Raw genomic sequence first — 21499 nt, 5'->3', positions numbered from 1 at the left:
TTTTAAAAAATTAAAACCAATCTCAAGAAAATCTTCCCAAAAGAAAAAACTTTCATTCTAAAATACATCTTTTTGTCATACTTTACAGAATATAGAGGAAAAATGGACTGCTTGCATAGCTATTTTGATACACTAGAAAAAGATTCAAAACGAAAATAAACTGGATGTACAATGAAACAAAGACAAACATGCTCTTATTATTATCCTCTCTCCTTCACGTGTCCTTAGCCTGCTGCTCTACCAATGCCACAGCTGGGAAGAAGGATCTCAAAATTTCCAATGTATCTCTAACCTGGGTAAGATGTTTCCCACAAGGCCTATTCTTGGAAAGGTTATGAAACTGATCACATATTCAACTAAAGGAGAAAAAAACTACAATGAAATTGATTGATCACATATCCAACTACTGTAGTTCCCGGTTATCCACAAAGGCTACTTCCAAGACCCGTCGTGGATGTCTGAAACTGTGGATAACACAGAACCCTATATATACTATGCTTTTTCCTATACATACACACCTATAATAAAGTTTATCTTATAAATTAGCAAGGTAAGAGATTAACAACAGTAAATAATAAAACAATATTTATAACAATATACTATGATAAAAGTTATGTGAATGTGGTCTCTTTCTCAAAGTATCTTATTGTACTGTACTCACCCTTCCTGTGGAGATGTGAGATGATAAAATCCCTACATGACAAGATAAAGTGAGATGAATAACTGTAACACTGTGATATAGTGTTAGGCTACTATTGACCTTCTGATGATACATCAGGAGGATCATCTGCTTAGGATGAGTAACCGTGGGTAACTGAATGGCAGATAAGGGCGGACTACTCTACTCAACCAAAACAGCACCAGCAGAACTTTACCAATTTATCTATCAAACAGAAGACCAGATAAGTAAATCATACCTCAAACCAGATAGGTAGGTAATCATGAATGAGCTTCTCTGAAAACATACCATCTCTAATCAAACATCTACGGTTTTGTTTTATTTTAAGATTTTATTTATTTATTTGAGTAAGAGAATGAGAGAGAACAAGCAGAGGAGTGGGCAGAGGGAGAAGGAGAAGGAGACTCCCCCCTGAGCAGACAGCCCCACATGGGGCTCGATGCCAGGACCCTAGGATCATGATCTGAGCCACCCAGGTACTGCAAACACCTATGTTGTTTATATTATCTCCCCAAATCACTATTAACAACATGATCTTCAAAGATAGGAAATCAGGGGCACCTAGGTGGCTTAGTCCGTTAAGTCTCTGCCTTCAGCTCAGATCACGATCCCAGGACTCAGGATCGAGCCCCATGTAGGACTCCCTTTTCCCTCTCCCTCTGCCTTTCTTCCCCCAGTGCTCTCTCTTGCTCAAATAAATAAATAAAAATCTTTAGAAAAAAAAAAAAAAAAAGATAGGAAATCAGCAAATAATTAGTGAAATGACATACCACGTCTAAGGGAGCATAGTCAATATCCTCCAGAAGGATCCAGTGTCCCTTTGTGGCTGCCTGTGTGAGAGTACCAGGTTGCCACACAAACTCCCCTGGGACATCTGTGCAGCGATACATTCCCAGCAGCATCTGCAGGAAGAGGATAATGTATTACTGAACCCACACATCTGAGATGCCAATGCCACATCTTTTGACTAATTCTTTTATTAAACTTCTATATGGATATAAACAGGCACTTAATGTTTTTGCACGTTGGTCCCATCAGTTACAAGGAAGACCAGTAACTATTCCCACCTTCCCCTAGCAAAAAGAGTACTTTAATTCAAACATCTGTAAGCATGTGAACCCACCAAAATTTGCTGTATCTTAATTACCTTACTGTCGGTCTGATCTCCAAGCTGGACTTTAAGAAGTTGAGGGGGCTTCTGTCTACCTGTCATTGCACCTAAGTGTTCAACTAAGGAAGTTTTGCCACATCCTATTGGTCCTTCCAACAACACAGCATTCTGAGAAGCCACTGCCATAGCCAGTGTTTGAAGATTTCTGCAGACTGAATCAACCAGCACATAAGACCTAAAGGCCAGCTCCTGTTCACGAGAAGAATTCCTAGTACTAGCCTAAGGAGACAAAAGAAAAATAAAAGGCATGTCAACAGTCTTTCCTCCAAGGGGCACAAGTTAATTTCTACAATGCTTCCACTGACCTTTACATAAACCTCTAAATAAATTAGTAGCACCAGAACTATAATATTAATAGGTATGTTATATAAAATAAAGATGAATTTTTCCTTTTGGCAGAATTTGCTAGCAAATTTAAGGAAAGTTTCCCAAAGTTTGAGAAGCCAAAAAAGTTGATACACAAAGGATGGAGGCAAACCTCATCTCATGACTTAATTTTTATTAGTTTTTCTTCCTTTCACCACATTCCAGGATTTCGTATCTAAGATCAAGAATGCACGATATATTTATAGATCAGGGAAATATGGACACTCAAAGGATACTCTATTACAAAATTGTTATTTTTTCAGGTATAATAAAGAATAATGGATTTTTTTAAAGTTATTTTCTTTTATATATATACTGAAATATTTAGGCATGAAATGATGTGATATATGGGAGTTGCTTCAAATAACGTTTTAGAGAGAGTGTGCAGAACTATAAATGATCATGAATTTATAATTACTGAAATTAAGTGATGGGTACATGGAGATTCGTCACACCACTGTTTCTATTTTAAAACATATTTCACATTTTCCATAACAAAAAGTGAAAAATAATAATGTTCCCAATATGTTTAATGAGTATAAGGTTTTAACTTTACCCATTTCTCAAGATGAAAAGCTCTGGAGTTTGTTTACAAAACAATGAATATAGTTAACATCACTGAAGAGTACATTTAAAACTGTTTAAGAATGGTTGGGGCATGGGGCGCCTGGGTGGCTCAGTGGGTTAAGCCGCTGCCTTCGGCTCAGGTCATGATCTCAGGGTCCTGGGATCGAGTCCCGCATCGGGCTCTCTGCTCAGCAGGGAGCCTGCTTCCTTCTCTCTCTCTCTCTCTGCCTGCCTCTCAGTGTACTTGTAATTTCTCTCTGTCAAATAAATAAATAAAATCTTTAAAAAAAAATTAAAAAAAAAAAAAAAAAAAGAATGGTTGGGGCGTCTGGCTGGCTCAGTCAGTAGAGTATATGGCTCTTAATCTCAGGGTTCTGAGTTTGAGTCTCACATTGGGAGTACAGTTTATGTAAATTTAAAAAAAAGAAAGAAAGAAAGAAAGAAAAAAAGTTGAAGACAGTAAATGTTGTATTTTACTGCATTAAAAAAAAATTTCAGGGCGCCCGGGTGGCTCAGTCAGTTAAGCATCTGCCTCCAGCTCAGTTCACGATCCCGGAGTCCTGGGATCAAGTCCTACATCAGAGTTCCTACTCAGTAAGGAATCTGCTTCTCCCTCTCCTTCTCCCTTTCTCCCAGCTCATGCTCTCTCTCTCAAATAAATGAATAAAAAATTTTTTAAATTGTCTTTCAAATAACAATGTACCTAATATAACATAGAGAAAAAGATCTTTTAGAAAAGTGGGATTTTAAGAACTTCTAAGGAATAATAACTTCTCAAACATGGCCAGTCCCCTATAGATATGTGAGGACAAAATGAGATTCAGGACTGGAAGTTTTTTGTTTTGTTTTGTTTTTTGTTTGTTTGTTTAGATTTTATTTATTGAGAGAGAGAGAGAGTACAAGCAGGGGAAGAAACAGAGGAATGAGCAGACTCCCCACTGGCCATGGAATGATATATAGGGCTGGATCCCGGGACCCTGAGATCCTGACCTGAGCCAAAGTCAAATGCTTAACCACTTAACTGACGGAGCCATCCAGATACCCCAGGGCTGGAAGCTTGAAGTCTATAGGGCTGTTACTCTCAGCAGTTTAGCAGGCCAAAGCATCATTCCGTACTTCTGCCCCAGTGCCTCGTCACTGCTACTCAACATCAGGGCCACCCCAACTGGAATCCTTCCCTGTGTTAAAATTCTAATGCTCAGAACCTAATCTATGTTAAGAGAGTAGTTGGGAGATTCTTAGTGACCAAAGGGAAAGACAAGGGCCTCTGGAACTGCTGGTGTCCTACTTGTTACATAGATATTTTCAGTTTATGAATGATCACTGAGCTGCACATTTAAGATGTGCATTTTTAACACATATTGTGCTTTATTGTTTTTTTATTTTTCCCTTTATTTTATTTTTTTAAAGGTTTTATTTATTCATTTGACAGACAGAGAACACAGTAGGCAGAGAGAGAGGGGAAAGCAGGCTCCCCACTGGGCAGAGAACCTGACGCGGGGCTCAATCCCAGGACCCTGGGATCATGACCCGAGCCGAAGGCGGAGGCCTTAACCCACTGAGCCATCCAGGCACCCCCACATATTATGCTTTTTAAAATTTTTATTATTTTTTAAGGTTATTTATTTGAAGTGATTGCTGCACCTAACGGGGGGATCAAACTCATGACCCCAAGATCAAGAGCCACATGCTCTTCCAACTGAGCCAGCCAGGCACCCCTTATTATGATTATTTTTTAGTTGTACTGCCTAGTGGACAAACTAATGGTTCAAGAAATGACTTAGGGGACGCCTGGGTGGCTCAGTTGGTTGGACGACTGCCTTCAGCTCAGGTCATGATCCCAGAGTCCCGGGATTGAGTCCCACATCCGGCTCCCAGCTCCAAGGGGAGTCTGCTTCTCTCTCGACCTTCTCCTCGCTCATGTTCTCTCTCACTGTGTCTCTCTCAAATAAATAAATAAAATCTTTAAAAAAAAAAAAAAAGAAAGAAAGAAATGACTTAGGACATCATCCAAAAAGAAACTGGGTGAATCCAACCATCACATAAAGTGACAACTGACTGAAGACAGCTGGGGAAAAACAGACTGGCTCCCATCAGTTTCAGATTATAGAGCTAGATTATAATCTATAAACCTTTCAAAACTGTGGGTCTGGAGTCACATTCTTGGAAAAAGCTCATTTCATACAGCAGGGTGAAGTTCACTACAGTTACTAGCCTCCCACACAATGAGCAAAAAGAATGTCATGACAGAAAGAAGTTGCTGGGGAGTTTTACTTGGGCCTAGTCCTGTCTCTGTCAAAGGGGAGTCCAAAGGTCTCCAGACTAGTCATTCTACCTTTGTTTCACATAAATATGGTATCACATCCATGTGCTACACAATGTCACAGAGAGACTATATGGAAGAGCTCTGCTGAAGTGAAAAGCCTCACACGGGGATCATTAGAGTTTCTAATTTAACACCAAACAGAAACAAAGGAAATATCAGAAGAGGGCCCTGGGTAAATTTTTCTTAATCTCTTCTGAATACTTCTGTAAATGGGACAGCAATCTGGCAAACTCAATTTGACTCACACCAATAACACAGAGCCCCGCCAAGGAGGAAAGCACACTTGGTGTTTAAGAAGGGGGAGAGGACACACACCCTACTGATGCCAACATACCTGCTCTCTAGGGACTGGTGGCTGCCCAGGCAGCACCACACCACAGACAGCAGTCACCCTGGAAGAGAGGTCAGCTGAAACAAGATGTCCCTGTAAGTACTGTAGCTCCTTCTCCTTACGCCAAAGGGAGGTTTCTGGATTAGCCAAAACCAAGGCCTTCTCCAAGTCCTGCAGCTGGGCCTCTTCTAGTAACCTGTGGAAAATGAGGATTTCATCAATTACTTTAATGCATAGCAAAGCCACATCAAGATCTCCGGGAATCCCCCTTCTTACCTCAACCTGAAATGGATCAGTTCCTCACTATTAAAAATCTTCTTAAGGAATGATAACTTGTGCTCTTCATTCATACAGGTGACCAAAGCAAGACAATTGGCTGTGTACCTGGAGAAAATCAAAGTATAAAAACTCAGGACAAGCAGCTGAGTCTCAAGAATAAAGAAAATTTCTTAGCTAACCAAACACTAAAAAAGGAAATCTTAAGGGGTGCCTGGTTGGCTCAGTTGGTAGAGCATGCAACTCTTGATCCCCGAGTGGGGAGTTCGAGCTCCATGCTGGATGTAAAGATTACTTAACTAAATAAATAAACAAACTCTTAAAAAAGAAAAGGAAATCTTACAGAATTACTATAATACATTTGAGAGTAGAAAATGCAAATCAGGCATAATGAATTCACTTGACAAAACTCAAAAAAAAATGGACCTCCACTAATATCATCTCATTTTCCACTAAAGGGACACATGACTAAGGAAATAAGAACGCAAAAGGCACCAGCACAAAAATAACCCATTTTACATAGCTTCCTTTCCCTCCTCATGCACAGAACTCTACACTCCCTCTGTGATCCCCACACGTGAAACACAAGAAAAGTCCAACAGCTACATACCAGCGGACCAAGGTGTCATGGCTTCTAAGCAGAGGGACACACACACTCCAGTCCCAGAGCTCCCGGAACACAAACTGCTCTTGCTGCAGAAACTTGTAAGCTGCTTCCATTAGGTCCCGAAGCTTCATCCGCCTGCGCCCATAGCGGACTGGATTAGCATCTGAACTCTCTAGGAAGAGTCTTTGAAAGACTGGAGAAGTGTCCTTAAAATACCTTAAGGCAAACCTTCAGAAAGAGAGAGATTATTTTTATCTGTTGGTGAGGACATCAAAGTATACACATCTCCACTTTGGGACAGGACAGCAGAATATAACAGGAATTTCCAAGGGTCTGAGACCAAACAGACAAATACTGAAGCTACCTAGTCCTAAGATGGTATCCTGTTTAAGTTCAGGAACCAGGACCATGGCATGAGATATCCAAGAGAATACGGAACCAGGAATTTCTCATCCCAAGTGTTTTCTACTGAAAATACACTCATCTTCAACAAACATTTACTGATCTCTCCCTAGCAGCCAGACACTGTGTTAAGTACCAGGGGTACAAAACTGGACACAAGGAAGATAGTCACCAACAGAAACAAAAAGAGGCACATGAAAAAAGATTCATCTAAAACTAGGGGAGTCCAGAAGAGACACTTTGGTTGTATCTGAAGGGATAACAGATTTTCATGAAACACAGAAGGAAGGAAAGTAGGATCACAGAGAAGGACAAATAGCTTCAGACAGGGGGCCCACTGGGTGGCTTAGTCAGTAAACTCTCCAACTCTTGGTTCAGGCTCAGATCATCATCTCAAGGACATGAGACTGAGCCCTGCATCAGGCCTCAAGCTCAGCACAGAGTCTGCTTGGGATTATTTCCCTCTCCCTCCCTTCCTACCCCTCCCCGTATTCTCTCTCTCTGTCTCTCTCTCTCTAATAAATAAAAAAAAATTTGGAAGGAAGGAAGGAAAGAAGGATGGTTGGATCACACAGTTCGTTACCTATTCTGGATATTAATCCCCTATTAAACACATAACACATAATTTGCGAATATTTTCTCCCAATCTGTAGGTTGCCTCTACATCCTTGTTTCCTTTGCTGTGCCTCAGTTTTTAGTTTGATGTTCCATTTGTCTATTTTTGCTTTTGTTGTTTGTGCTTTTGGTGTCATCCAAAAAAACCACTGCCAAATCTAGCATTATGAAGCAGTCTCTTCCATCAGCCTGTTCCTGAGTTGCATCCCTTTATAACAACTTGGTGTACTAGTGGTCAGTAACAGAATCCCCAGGAAGCCACTGGGAATGCAAAAGAGCAGTCGCAGGGGCCATTTGAATCTGTTTTCCAGAGCAACTTCTAGCACCAAGGAGATATACCCCAGATTATTGGCTCAATAAATCCCCAAATATAAAAACTTCAATTGGGGAATAATGAGAATACAAGAGATGGGTGGGAAACCTTGGACTTCTACAAGCAAGCCAGGCAAACAGGAATACAGGCTTAGTAAATTAACACTTGTGATATTCTGAATGAGACTGGACAAATGAAACTTAGAAGATTCAGCTCCTGCTCAGAAGAGACCTGGCAGAACAAGAAAGAGAAAGACATTTGGGAGGAAATACACCAAAACTACTAATAACAGCTATCCCTAAAATGTAGGATTTCAGGGTGAAGACTTCTGCTTTTTATAATTCTGTACTGTAATTTAAATTTATCACTTTTCTTTTAAGATGTTCTTTATTTATTTGACAGGCAGAGATCACAAGTAGGCAGAGAGGCAGGCAGAGACAGAAAGAGGGGGAAGCAGACTCCCTGCTGAGCAACAGCCCAATGTGGGGCTCAATCCCAGGACCCTAAGATCATGACCTGAGCTGAAGGCAGAGTCTTTAACCCACTGAGCCACCCAGGCCCCCCCACCACTTTTCTCTTAATTAAGAGAAAAAGCAGGACATATTTTTCTTCACAAGGATGCTGTCAGAATAATAATTCTTTGGTGGAGAGAAGCTGACATTACACTAGCTCAGGGGCAGCTTAGGTTGGCAGCACATGTGGGATAGGTGGGCAGTAACAAGCATGCAAGATAAGGCAGATAAGCAGTAACCACATGGTCAGCCCTAGGGGGAAATGAGCAGAGTGCACCGGCAATGACCTTACATTTGTATGCAAATGGGGGAAGCAAATTGTGGTCCACTCTAAGTATACAAAAGGAAGACTGGTCAATATACTCTGTCAAACTTACTTGACTACATTACCCTTTTCTCTAGAGACCCATCATTTTTAGGAAGTGCTCTAAAATTCTGATCTAAGCAATGATGGATGGACCAATAAAGCCTTTTTTAGCCAGAGAATAATATTATTTTTTTTTTATCCTAGAGAATATTCAATGACTGAGAAAAGGATCTCTTTCCTGGAGTAAGAAAGTGTCAGAAGGTCCAAAATGCAACAAGGGGGGCACCTGGGTGGCTCAGTGGGTTAAAGCCTTTGCCTTTGGATCAGGTCATGATCTCAGGGTCCTGGAATCGAGCCCTGCATCAGGCTCTCTGCTCAGCAGGGAGCCTGCTTTCCCCCCTCCCCCTGCCTACCTCTCTGCCTACTTGAGATCTCTGTCTGTCAAATAAATAAATAAGGGGCACCTGGGTGGCTCAGTGAGTTAAGCCTCTGCCTTCAGCTCAGGTCACAATCTCAGGGTCCTGGGATCAATCCCCACATCAGGCTCTCTGCTCAGCAGGGAGCCTGCTTCCCCGCTCTCTCTGGCTGCCTCTCTGCCTACTTGTGATCTCTGTCAAATAGATAAATAAAATCTTAAAAAAAAAAATGAAAATAAAAATAAATAAATAAATAAAATCTTAAAAAAAAAAAAAATGCGACAAGGAATACCATCCAGTTAAACATCTAATCTTGGATGAGCCACTCACTTGGGCAACTCATCATAGTTTTCCTAGCATCTAGAAATAAGACCTGTGGTCCAGTTCTGGCTCTGACATTTAGGACAATTTAGTTAACCTCTCTAAAGATTTTAAAAATAAGATTTTACAATGACATTACTGAAGATGTTACAATATAAAGATTAAAGGGCACCTGACTGGCTCAGCTGGAAGAACATAAGACTCTTGATCTTGGGGTTGTGAGTTCAAGCCCCACACTGAGTGCAGAAAGAAAAAAAATAAAATAAATAAACTTAAGGGAAAAAAAAAAAAAGAGGAAGTGGTCTACCACTAAATCCAAAAAAAAGATTAAAAACGTATACCTAAACACTACAAAATCCTGTATAAATATATATTATTACTAAAACAACATCATTGTTTTAAAAATCCACATTCCTAATCACCACGACAGATCCACAAATTTCATGCCGAAGGATGTTCAATATGACATTCTATGTCAAAAATTCAAAAATAACCTGGGGCACCTGAATAGAGTATACAACTCTTGATCTCACAGTTTTGAGTACAAACCCACACTGGGTGTTGAGATTCCTTTAAAAAAAATAGAATTGAGGGGGGGAAAAAAAGAACCCGGAAACCTAATATGTTAGAATAGGGAATGCATCAACAGCTGGGATTGCTTTCCCAGAGTCCTAACAAAGAATTTGCCAGAGTAAAACATATGTTTGAGGATTCTAGATGCAAAAACAGTATGAACAAACGGGAACAAAATGGTAATTATGTGAGGTGAAAGATATGTTAACTAATCTTATTATGGTAAATATTTTACAATATATACATGTATCACATCACTATGTAATATATGTTCAACTTATACAATGTTATATGTCAACAAAAATATACCTCAATTGTTATCTAAATAAAGTTGGGAGAGGCACCCAGTAATGAGCAAACAGCGTAAGGAAAAAAGAAAAAAGAAAAAGAATGTTTAAGACCACTGAGGTACCTCATGGAAGCCTCAAACATGCTGAGCTCAGAAAGAGGTATGGACCTGTAAATGAATGGCAGGGATTAGGACGCTAGGGAGCTTGCCAAAGTACCTTCTGTACAGTCTCTTCTTTCCCCCAATCCTAGATTTTCATTGTCATCCTATTTCTCTTTTTATTCTTCCTCTCCTTGCTCTTTCTCCAAAATCTGCCCCAGTACAAACTTTCTCTGATTTCCAAGAGGAAAACACTCATTCTTCTTTATTGATTTTATTCCTCCCCTTAAGTATTTGCCTCACACACCTCTATTAGTGTATTATATTCAATTGTTTGTAAAGTACAATAATCCATTATATTTTTACCCCCATGATGTGGCCCAGGGCTAAAAACAAGGGTCTCCTATGTTTACCTATTTACCTATTGGATGAATGACTACATCTTATCTAAATATACTTGGTATATTCCTAATACATTAAGTGTATTTCCTCTACAAAGGAAATTTGGGGCACATGCTGAATTAATCAACTATAATTCCTAAAACTAAAAATCAAAATCTCATTCTACATCATGGCCTATAGTTCATTTTAAAACACGCATTGATTCATTCACACACAGCTCTTTTTTCTGCTTGTATTTTAAGTTACTCTATCATGGGCACTTTCATAAATAAACTGCATTATATAATTTTTGGAACAACATGGGAGTGTAAGTAAAATACACGGCCTTGGCAAAATGCAAAGAAGAAAAAATAGGGGTGTGTTCATATGCATTTAATAAGAACATAAAATCTGAAGCAGATGGGAAATCAAACTAATCCATCGTTTTAATGATTCTCAAATGCAATCCAGAAGCATTCTATCACAAAGGCTTAGGAGAAATGGGGGTTCAAGTTACCCACATGTCAATCTCATCTGGTAAGTACAGGATAGTTGGGATACCTTATGAAGGTACCACAGACAAGTACATCTAAATGATTAAAGCACTAAGTGAGGCCACAATTTCAACCCTCAATCAACCCACAGCATATGTTCCTAATTATCAAGTATGACATTGATGTTTGCTGTGTATTTTCCAGTTCCATTAACCTGGGCTCATTTTTTCCTCCCCTTTTAGAAAAGCTCATACAAATTCTGGTTTTCGGGGCACCTGGGTGGCTCAGTGGGTTAAGGCCTCTGCCTTCAGCTCAGGTCACGATCCCAGTGTCCGGGGATTGAGCCCTGCATTGGGCTCTCTGCTCAGCGGGGAGCCTGCTTCCTCCTCTCTCTCTGCCTGCCTCTCTGCCTACTTGTGATCTGTCTGTCAAATAAATAAATAAAATCTAAAAAAAATTAAAAAATAAAATTCTGGTTTTCTCCCAAGCCTTCATTTCTTATTCCCTTTGTATTCAAGAACCAGATTAGAGATCATACTTCCAAGAAAGCCAAAGTATACTTATTATGTTGATAAAAACAATTAAGGGATGCCTGGGTGGCTCAGTCAGTCAAGTTGCTGCCTTCGGCTCAGGTCATGATCCCAGGGTCCTGGGATCAAGTCCCACATCGGCCTCCTTACTCAGCAGGGAGCCTGCTTCTCCCTCTGCCTGCCACTCTGCCTGCTTGTGTTCTGACAAATAAATAAATTTTTAAAAATTAAAAAAAAAGAGAGAGATGGATATAACAGATATTCATAGAGGCACCTGGGTGGCTCACAGTCATGAGAGAGAGCTCCCCCATCAGGCTGCCCATTCAGTGGGGAGTCTCCTTCACATTTTTTCCCTCTCCTTCTTCCTCCCCCTTTACCCCTCCCCGCTTGCCCAGGCTTGACTGCATGTACACACTCTCTCTCAAATAAAATCTTAAAAAAAAAAAAGAAAGAAATACTCTTATTAGTGCACAGATATTATTCAACTTTAGAATGAAAGTTCTTTCTTCTCAACTAAAAAAACTCTAACACTCATTTGGCTGCCCCTTTGACTATTCCACACAAACGATATTTTACTATTAAGTTAAAGACAAAGGCAGATGAGGTGGCATGTCCCTGTAGCCCCCAACTGTTTGGGAGGATGAGGCAGGAGGACTTCTGGATTATAGATCTGATATGCAGATCTGGTGTGCATGGTAAGTTTACCATCAATATGGTGACTTCCCAGAAGTGGACAACCACCAGGCTGCCTAAGGAGGGGTGAACCAGCCCAGGAAACGTTAATATTAGAATCCAATTCTTGGGGTGCCTGGGCGGCTAGGTCGATTGGGAGTCTGCCTTCAGCTCAGGTCATGATCCCAGGGTGCTGGGACTGAGCCCCATGTTGGGCTCTCTGCTCAGCAGGGAGCCTGTTTCTCCCTCTCCCTCTGCGGCTTGTGCTCTCTTGCTTGCTCACTCTCTCAAATGAATAAATAAAATCTTTAAAAACAAATAATTCAGTTCTAAGACAACTTCTTACAATACTGCTTTGGATAGATTATTATAGAAAGTTAAAAAGGATGCCATCCCTGCGGCTGCTCTAGCAAGCAAAAATTATAACCTTCTGAAGTGGATGCTCTAAGAACCTCAGCTAAAATTCATTTAAACTGCCTTCCAGGGGCGCCTGGGTGGCTCAGTGGGTTGGGGCCTCTGCCTTCCCCTCGGGTCATGATCCCAGGGTCCTGGGATCGAGCCCCGCTTCGGGCTCTCTGCTCAGCGGAGAGCCTGCTTCTCCCCCCGCCCCCTCTGCCTACCTCTCTGCCTACTTGTGATTTCTGTCTGTCAAATGAATGAATAAAATCTTTAAGGAAAATAAATAAATAAATAAATAAACTGCCTTCTATGGGGACTCCACCTAGGTGGCTCGGTCGGTTAAGCGGCTGCCTTCAGCTCAGGTCATGATCCCAGGGTCCTGGGACTGAGTCCCACATCACGCTTCTTGCTCTGTGGGGAGCCTCCTTCTCCCTCTACCTGCTGCTCCCCCTGCTTGTGTGCATGCTCTCTCTCTCTCTCTTTCTCTCTCTGACAAATAAATAAATAAAATCTTTTAAAATAAATATAATTAAATCGTCTTATATGGATATCTTGCCAGATGATACAACCCTTGACGGCAGGGAACATGTCTTGGCCATTTTTCTAGACCTGTCTTGATGGCCAAGACTAAAAAGAACACAGGAAATGGATAAAGGGATTCTGTTGTGATTATTTTTATAGAACAGTACCACTTATCTTTCTTCTTCTATTTCCTTTCTTCCCTTCTCCTCAACTCAGACTCCTCTTTTATTTCCCAGGAAAGCGCTGGTTCTACTACCTCACGGAGAAATGTGAAGAAAAAACTGTTACTCACGGGAGGACATCAGGATGGTTACAGATGAGTTTGCTCATTGACACGCAGAGCCGTTCGTGTAGATCGTGGTTGACCTGGCCTCCGGCTTTAATGGCCTCAGCATTCCTTTCCAGCAAATCCAAAAGAAGAGGGCGCAGCTGGCGACCAACAAGCACAGTACAGTCCTTATCCAGAAGTAACTGGGCTAAGGTATTCAGGATACACTGGCGATCCTGAGGTGTCCACACCTGAGAGAAAACAATGTATCTATGTAAATGCTACTCATTTGTACTAGGCAGAATAGCAAAAAGTCCTAGCTTGGAATCAAAACATCCATTTCCAGATTTCATAGATGAGTTTACCTTATAAAACAAAATGGGGGTTTCTGCAGTAGAAGATTATAGTGAGTCTAAAGTAAAAGGCTGTTACAAAGAAGTTTCAGTCCACTGGGGTTTATAGCAAAAGTATTGATACCTGAATTCCATGTAAAATGCTACACAGCTTCCCTGAAAAATAATCTGTTTCATGGTCTCAATACTTCCCAGAGAATTCAGTGTTTCCTCAAGCTCCTTTGCTCTTGAAATAAAACAAATTGCATGGGGAAAACAAAACAAAACAAAAAACCTCGCTGTTAGTAGGCAAAACTGCCAGCTCTCTTGAGGGAAGGACAGAGGTAAGAAATCAATTCCAGAAAATGAATGAGGATATCCCTGTGAAGGCTTCAGCCTCTAATAAACAAACAAAATAGAAATCAAAGGAGACAGTTATACTTTGATATGCAAGATGAAATAGACCACAAAATTCTAGTGCTTGAGCTCAGAATGTTCATAAGAGTAACAAGGAAAACTGAAGTGTGTAAAAGGTCTCATGTTGCTAGTGTACACGCAGATCTACACAACACTTGCCGTGGACAATGAGACTGCAGATTTAAACTGCTTAAGCTATCCAATGCTGACCCAGCAAATCCAATGCTATGAATTTATTCTAAGGAGTTTCACACTAAACAGTTATCTGTAAGAGTGCAGCTTGAACTCAACCTAAATACCATATGCAAAAATTTAACAATTTTTTTCCAAAATTATCACTCATGAAAGATCACCTTACACCTGAGCTCTTATAAAATCTTCCTAAATACAGGGCATTAACTCATAAAACAACTAATTCTGAATAAAGCACTGATGGGGGAAAGATATTACACTGGAACAATTTTTATCAGTATTAGTCCTACAAGAAAATTTAGCAGATTTGGTCATGATTCACAGGGGCATGACATGACATTTTCAATTGCTGAATGTCCCTATAAACAAGCCCACAAAGGATATCATCATGTAAAAAGTATACAGTAGGGGTGCCTGGATGACTCAGTAAGTTAAGCATCTGACTCTTGATTTCAGCTCAGGTCATGGTTTCATGGTTGTGAGAGCCAGCCCTGCATCTGGCTTCACGCCAGGCACTGGCACCTGCTTGAGATTCTCTCTCCGTAACCCTCTGCCCTGTCCCACCCCTTCACCTCTCAAAAATAAAATAAGTAAATAAAAATAAAAAATGAAGAGTAGGGATGCCTGAGTTGCTCAGTCGGTTAAGCATCTGCCTTCAGCTCAGGTCATGATCCCAAAGTCCTGGAATCAAGCCCCAGGTTGGGCTCTCTGCTCAGCGGGGAGCCTGCTTCTCCCTCTCCCTCTGGTCTTCTACCTGCTTGTGCTCACTCTTGTTCTCTCTCTCTCTCTCAAATAAATAAATAAATAATATTTTAAAAAATGATAATAATAAATAAAAAGTAGTTATATTGTGAAGAAAAAGAAACACATCATCTATAAAATGAAAATACTGCAACTGTCCTGGACATGTTATACAAATGGATACTTACACATTAGGGAAAAAGCTCCAGAGAGAATATCATTTCATGAACTTTCTCTTCAAAAGGTAATCTGGGGGTGCGTGGGTGGCTCAGTAGGTTGAGCACCCAACTCCTAATTTCGGCTCTGGTCATAATCTCAGGGTCTCAGGATCTAGTCCTGTGTCAGGCTCCACACTCAGCATGAAGTCTGCTTGAGGTTATCCCTCTCCTTATCTCTATGCCCCCCCCCACCCCGCTCATTCTCTAGCTCAGACAAATAAATAAATAAATAAAATCTTTTTTTAAAAAAAGGTAACCTGGAAAACTGTGTTAGAAGAAGTAGATACTGAGGCGCCTGGGGGGCTCAGTGGGTTAAAGCCTCTGTCTTCGGCTCAGGTCATGATCCCAGGGTCCTGGGATTGAGCCCCGCATCAGGCTCTCTGCTCAACAGGGAGCCTGCTTCCCTTCCTCTCTCTCTCTCTCTCTCTCTCTCTCTCTGCCTGGTTCTCTGCCTACTTGTGATCTTTGTCAAATAAATAAACAAAATCTTAAAAAAAAAAAAAGAAAGAAAGAAAGAAATAGATATTTAGCTTTTTTTTTTTTAAAGTAAACTCTATACCCAACATGGGCTCAAACCCCTAACCCAAGATCAAGAGTTGCAGCTCTACCAACTGAGCCAGCCTAGTGCCCTCAGATATTTAGATTTTTTAAAAACAAACGAACATAAATGAATAAATCTTCACTGACATACACTTTACAATAAAATCCATCCATTTATAGTTTGATGAGTTTTAATATATGTACATACCTGTGTAACCACCACCCAAATGAAGTATCAAACCCAAAGTTCCCTTCTGTTCCCTGGAAGTCAATCCCCTCACCAATAGGCAACTAATAATATGATTTTATGACCACAAATTAAACAAGTGTAGAACTTTATATAAATGTAATCCGTATGTGCTCTTTTCTGTCCAATTTCTTTTGCTCAGTATAACGCTTTTGATAATCATCCATGTAATTAAATGCTTCAATAATTTATTCCACTTTACTACTGGCAGTTTTTCACTATGAATAAATCACAATTTTATTATCCATTTGCATGCTGATCGTTATCTTCACTGCTTTGCTGTTCCCAGCTATCATCAAAAATGCTACCATGGCGGCACATACCTCCATGGCTCAGTCTTGATTTTGGCTCTTGATTTTGGCTCAAGCCATGACTTCATGGTTGTGAGATCAAGTCATGCACTGGATCTCTGCTGGGCGTGAAGCCTGCTTACCTTTCTTTCTCTTCCTCTGTCCCTCCCCCTCCTCTCTTTTAATCCCACTCTTCAAAAAAACAAAAACAAAAACAAAAAATAACGCCTACTATGAACATTTGGGTACAAAAATTTCATGGGCATATATTCATTGCTTTCTTTTTTTACACCAGCTGTAATATACTCATTACTCTTAACCTTTTTCATTACCAAAGAGTGAGATTACTGGGTCATGTAACTCTATGCTTAATTTGAAACTAAATTTTAATTTAACTTAAAAATTTTTTAAAGATTTTATTTATTTGAAAGAGAGTGCACATGTGTACACATGCATGAGTTGGGGGAGAGGCAGAGGGGAAGAGCAGAGGTAAAGGGACAAACAGACTCACTGCTGAGCACAGAGCCAGATGCTGGGCTAGATCCCCAGACCCTGAGATCATGATCTGAGCTGAAGACAGACACTTAATCGACTGACCCATCCAGGAACCCTTAACTTAGAATTTTTTAAAAGAAATTTTTCAGCATGTAATTTTTTTTTATTAACATATAATGTATTATTAGCCCCAGGGATACAGGTCTGTGAATCGCCAGGTTATTTTTAATTTTTTAAAGTAAGTTCTACACCCAACACGGGCATGAACTCACAATCCTGAGATCAAAAGTTGCATACTGGGGCTCCTGGTGGCTTAGTTAGTTAAGTGTCTGCCTTGGTCATGATCCCAGAGTCCTGGGATTGAGCCCCACATGGGGCTCCCTGCTCAGTGAGAAGTCTGCTTCTCCCTTTCCCTCTGCCCCTCCCCACATCTTATATGCTCTCCCTCAAAATCTTTTTAAAAAAATAAATAATACTTTCTGATTCTCCCAGTGATTTTCCTTTAACTATTTTTTTTTTATTTCATTTTTCAATTTCTAACATTTAGGGGTTTTGCCAGTACCTTTCAGGTTTGTTGTTGTTTTTTTTTTTTTTTTCTAATTTAATTCCATTGGGGTCACTGACTATTTGGGCATGACTTTGATTCTCCTAAATTTATTGATACTTGTTTAATGGCTCAGAATATGCTCTATCTTGGTGAATGTTTCAGATCTGCAGAACATGTATTCTACTGTTACTGGGCACAGCATTCTTATAAATGTCAAATGGGTCAGGTTTGTCGATAGTGGGTATTCCACATGCTTAATGTTTTCTGTATTTGTTCTATCAGTTACTCAGGATAGAGTGTCAAAGTCTCCAATTATAATTGTGAATTTGCCTATTTTTCCTCTTCTGTCACTTTGTTTCAGGGATTTTGATCTTCTGTTATTAAGTGTAGGTATATTTAAGGTTTCTTTCTTAATCTTGCACTACTGCTATTTGGAGCTGGACAATTCCTTGTGAGGCTATCCCATACATCATAACATATTTAGCAACATCCCTGGCCTCTAAACACTATATGCTAGAGCAACCCCACCACCACCAGTTGTGACAACCAAAAATGTCTCCAGATTTGCCCTTGGGGGCAAAATTACCCCAGCTGAAAACCACTAGGTTGTATTAAAAAATACTTGAAACAGAGACAACTGGGTAGCTCAGTCCGTTAAGCCTCTGCCTTCAGCTCAGACCATGATCCCAGGGTCCTGGGATTGAGCTCCACATCAGGCTCCCTACTGAATGAGGATCCTGCTTCTCCCTCTTCCTCTGCCTGTTGCTCCCCTGCTTGTTCTCACTCTCTATTCCTCTCTCTGTCTCTGTCAAATAAAATTTTAAAAATCTTTAAAAAAAAAAAAAAAAAAAACCTGAAATAAGAACTGGAAATAAGGTTGACAGGGGGAAAAAAAAGTTTCTTTTAATAAACTTTTATCTTTGGGGCACCTGGCTGGCTCAGTCAGAAGAGCATGAAACTCTTGATCATGAGTTCAAGCCCCCTGTTGGGTGTAGATATTAAATAAATGAAGTTTGGTTTTTTTTTAAGATTTTATTTATTTATTTGACCTCTGTCAGAGAGAGAGAGAGAGCACAAGTAGCAGAGAGGCAGGCAGAGAGGGAGGGGGAAGCAGGCTCCCTGCTGAGCAGAGAGCCTGATGTGGGGCTCAATCCCAGGACTCTGGGATCATGACCAGAGCCGAAGACACGCTTAACTGACTGACCCACCCAGGCGCCCTGCTTTTTTTGTTTTGTTTTTTTTTAAAGAAACTTCTAAGTTTAAAAACTTCAAAAAATAAAAAACAGCTCATATACCATTTTAGAAAGCTTGGATTTTTATTCTAGAGACAATGGGGAGCTATTATACAGAATGGTAACAGATTCAGATGACTTATTAATGATAATTATATTAAATGAGCAGAATAGAGAACATAGAGAGAAAAATAAGTTAATGGTTGCCCACGAGGATTTGGGAGAGCACAGCGATACAGTCTGGGGGGGTGAGAGTTAAAAGGCATGGGGGTTTCTTTTTGAAATAATGAAAATGTCAGGGTGCCTCACTGGCCCAGTCGAAAGAGCATGCAACTCTCTGATCTCAGGGTCATAAGTTTGAGCCCCACATTGGGTGGAGATTACTTATATAAATTTTTTAAAAATTAGAAAAAAAATGAAAATACCTAAATACCAGTTTAAAATAAACTGTGATAACAGCTGCACATTTCTGTGAACATAGCAAAAACCACTGAACTGTACACTTAAATGGATGAAGTATAAGGTATGTGAATTATATCTCAATAAAGCAGTTTCAAAAAATTATTATTATTATTATTATTATGGCTCACTTGTATTGACTATTTACTTTGTGCCAAGCACTTTGGTAAACTCCTCACATGCATTATCTAGCTCTTACAACAATCTTATTTATAGCAATAATCATTAACCACTTTTATAAACAGTGCTTACTATAGTCTAGGAGTTTAATTCTCACAGCAACCCATAAAGTGGTAACAACCCCATTTTACAGATAAGGATATTGAAAAATAAAAAAAGGGGGTTGGGACATTTTGGGTGGCTCACTCGATTAAGCAACTGCTTTCGGCTCAGGTCATGATCCCAGGATCCTGGGATCGAGTCCCACACCAGACTCCTTGCTCAGCCAGGAGCCTACTTCTCTCTCTGCCTCTGCCTGCCACTCTGCCTGCTTGTGCTCTCTCTCTCTCCCTCTCTGGCAAATAAATAAATAAAATCTTTTAAAGGAGGGCAGGGGCGGGGTCTAAGGTCACAAAGCTAGCCGCAGAACTAGCAATCCCTGTCACAGTCTGGCTCCAAAATCCTTGCAACTGTTTAGCAGCTGCCACATGTAATATATCAAGAAACTGAGACTCAGGAGAGTTAAATAACTTGTTCAAGGCCCCAAAAGGAATTAAGAGAATAGATGTGATTTTCAGCCATCCTTCAGTTCCAGTATCTGAAGCACTCTGCTTGCTCTTCCTGAACACAGACAGTGATGAAGGAGGTAAGGATGTGTGATACTGTGATTTATAAAGCATTTTTAAAAGATTTATTTATTCGAGAGAAAGAGAGCTTCATGCACATGGGGGTAGAGGTAGAGGGAAAGAATCCTCAAGCAGACTCTCAGGTGAGCACAGAGCTGGGACCAGGTTTGATCTCATGACCCATGAGATCTTGACCTGAGTCAAAACCAAGAGTGAGACACTTAACAGACTGAGTCACCCAGATGGCTCATGATTTACAATAGTACATTTTCCTAAAAACCCTTGGAATTTCCTATGAGGAGAGTGGTAGAGGTGTATTTTGTTATCCTGTTATGCTAAGGAGGTGAATTTTATGGGTTTGGTTTTTTTGTTTGTTTGTTTGTTTTTAAAATAAGTTTTAGGGGCACCTGGATGGCTCAGTGGGGTAAAGCCTCTTCCTTTCACTCAGGTCATGATCTCGGTGTCCTGGCTTTGAGCCCCGCGTCGGGCTCTCTGCTCAGCGGGGAGCCTGCTTCCCTCTCTCTTTGCCTGCCTCTCTGCCTACTTGTGATCTCTGTCTGTCAAATAAATAAATAAAATCTTAAAATAAAATAAGTTTTAGGCCCTACATGGTGCTTGAACGCACTACCCCAAGATCAAGAGCAGTATGCTCTACCAACTGAGCAAGTCAGGTGCCCCATGGAGGTAAATTTTGGAAAGACCCAAGTACGGGGACTGGTTGTCAAGAAAACCAACCAAATTATTAGTTTTGAAACTTTCAGTCCTACCTCCACCTGCACCTTACGGGTCAGGGGTTGGACGGTGGTTTCCAACACCAACGGCTAAAGATTTCACCAATCATACCTATGTAATAAGTTTCCATATAAACCCCAAAAGACTTGGTCAGGAGAGCTTCCAAGTCAGAGAAGATTTAGATACGTGGAGATAAAGTGTCACCTCTAGAGAGGGCATGGAAGCTCTGCACTCCCTCTCACATAGCTTGTCCTATGCATCTCTTTCATCTGGCATTTGCTGATTTATATCCTTTTATAATAATCCATTGATCTAGTAAGTACAATGTTTCTCTGAGTTCTGTGAGCCACTCTAGCAATTTAATCAAACCCAAGGAGGGGGCTGTAGGAACTTGCAATCCGCAGCCAGTTGGTTAGAAGTGCAGGTGACAACCTGGACTTTTTACTGGCATCTGAATTGGGGAGGGTGGGGCACAGTATTATGGGACTGAACGCCTAACATGTGGGATCTGATGTTATCTCCAGGTAGACAGTGTCAGAACTGAGTTAAATTGTTAAGACACTTAGCTTGTGTCTGAGAATTGCTTGGAGATGTTGGAAAATACACACACAAGAATGGAGTCAGAATTATAGGATGGTGGTGGTAGGAGGGATGAAAAGGAAGGAACAGATTCAATACTAAGTAAATAAAACATGGAAGATGGCTATATGTGAAGGAAAAAGAGTGAAAAGAGTGAAGACACTCTCCTCTCTAAAGTGCCTGGATAGAGAGAAGGTGATATCACCAGCTGAGATAAGAGCATTAAAAAAGGGGGGGGGGCCTGGGTGGCTGAGTTG

At 40.5% G+C, this 21499-nt stretch overlaps 1 protein-coding gene across 2 annotated transcripts in view; it reads right to left on the bottom strand.

Annotated features, from left to right (window-relative positions):
* Positions 1 to 21499, bottom strand: part of MDN1 (midasin AAA ATPase 1) — a 168103-nt gene that overhangs the window by 144198 nt on the left and 2406 nt on the right. For both annotated transcript variants that reach the window (XM_032339051.1, XM_032339052.1), the window contains exons 2-7: positions 13461 to 13687; positions 6327 to 6551; positions 5717 to 5824; positions 5444 to 5636; positions 1827 to 2069; positions 1450 to 1581 (exon numbers count right to left, since the gene is read on the bottom strand). In XM_032339051.1, coding sequence (XP_032194942.1) covers positions 1450 to 1581; positions 1827 to 2069; positions 5444 to 5636; positions 5717 to 5824; positions 6327 to 6551; positions 13461 to 13687 — 1128 coding nt within the window. The remainder of the gene's footprint in view (positions 1 to 1449; positions 1582 to 1826; positions 2070 to 5443; positions 5637 to 5716; positions 5825 to 6326; positions 6552 to 13460; positions 13688 to 21499) is intronic.

This window comes from Mustela erminea, chromosome 4 (genome assembly GCF_009829155.1).
Source record: "Mustela erminea isolate mMusErm1 chromosome 4, mMusErm1.Pri, whole genome shotgun sequence".
Classification (NCBI taxonomy): domain Eukaryota; kingdom Metazoa; phylum Chordata; class Mammalia; order Carnivora; family Mustelidae; genus Mustela; species Mustela erminea.
This window is presented reverse-complemented; position numbering and strand designations above follow the sequence as displayed.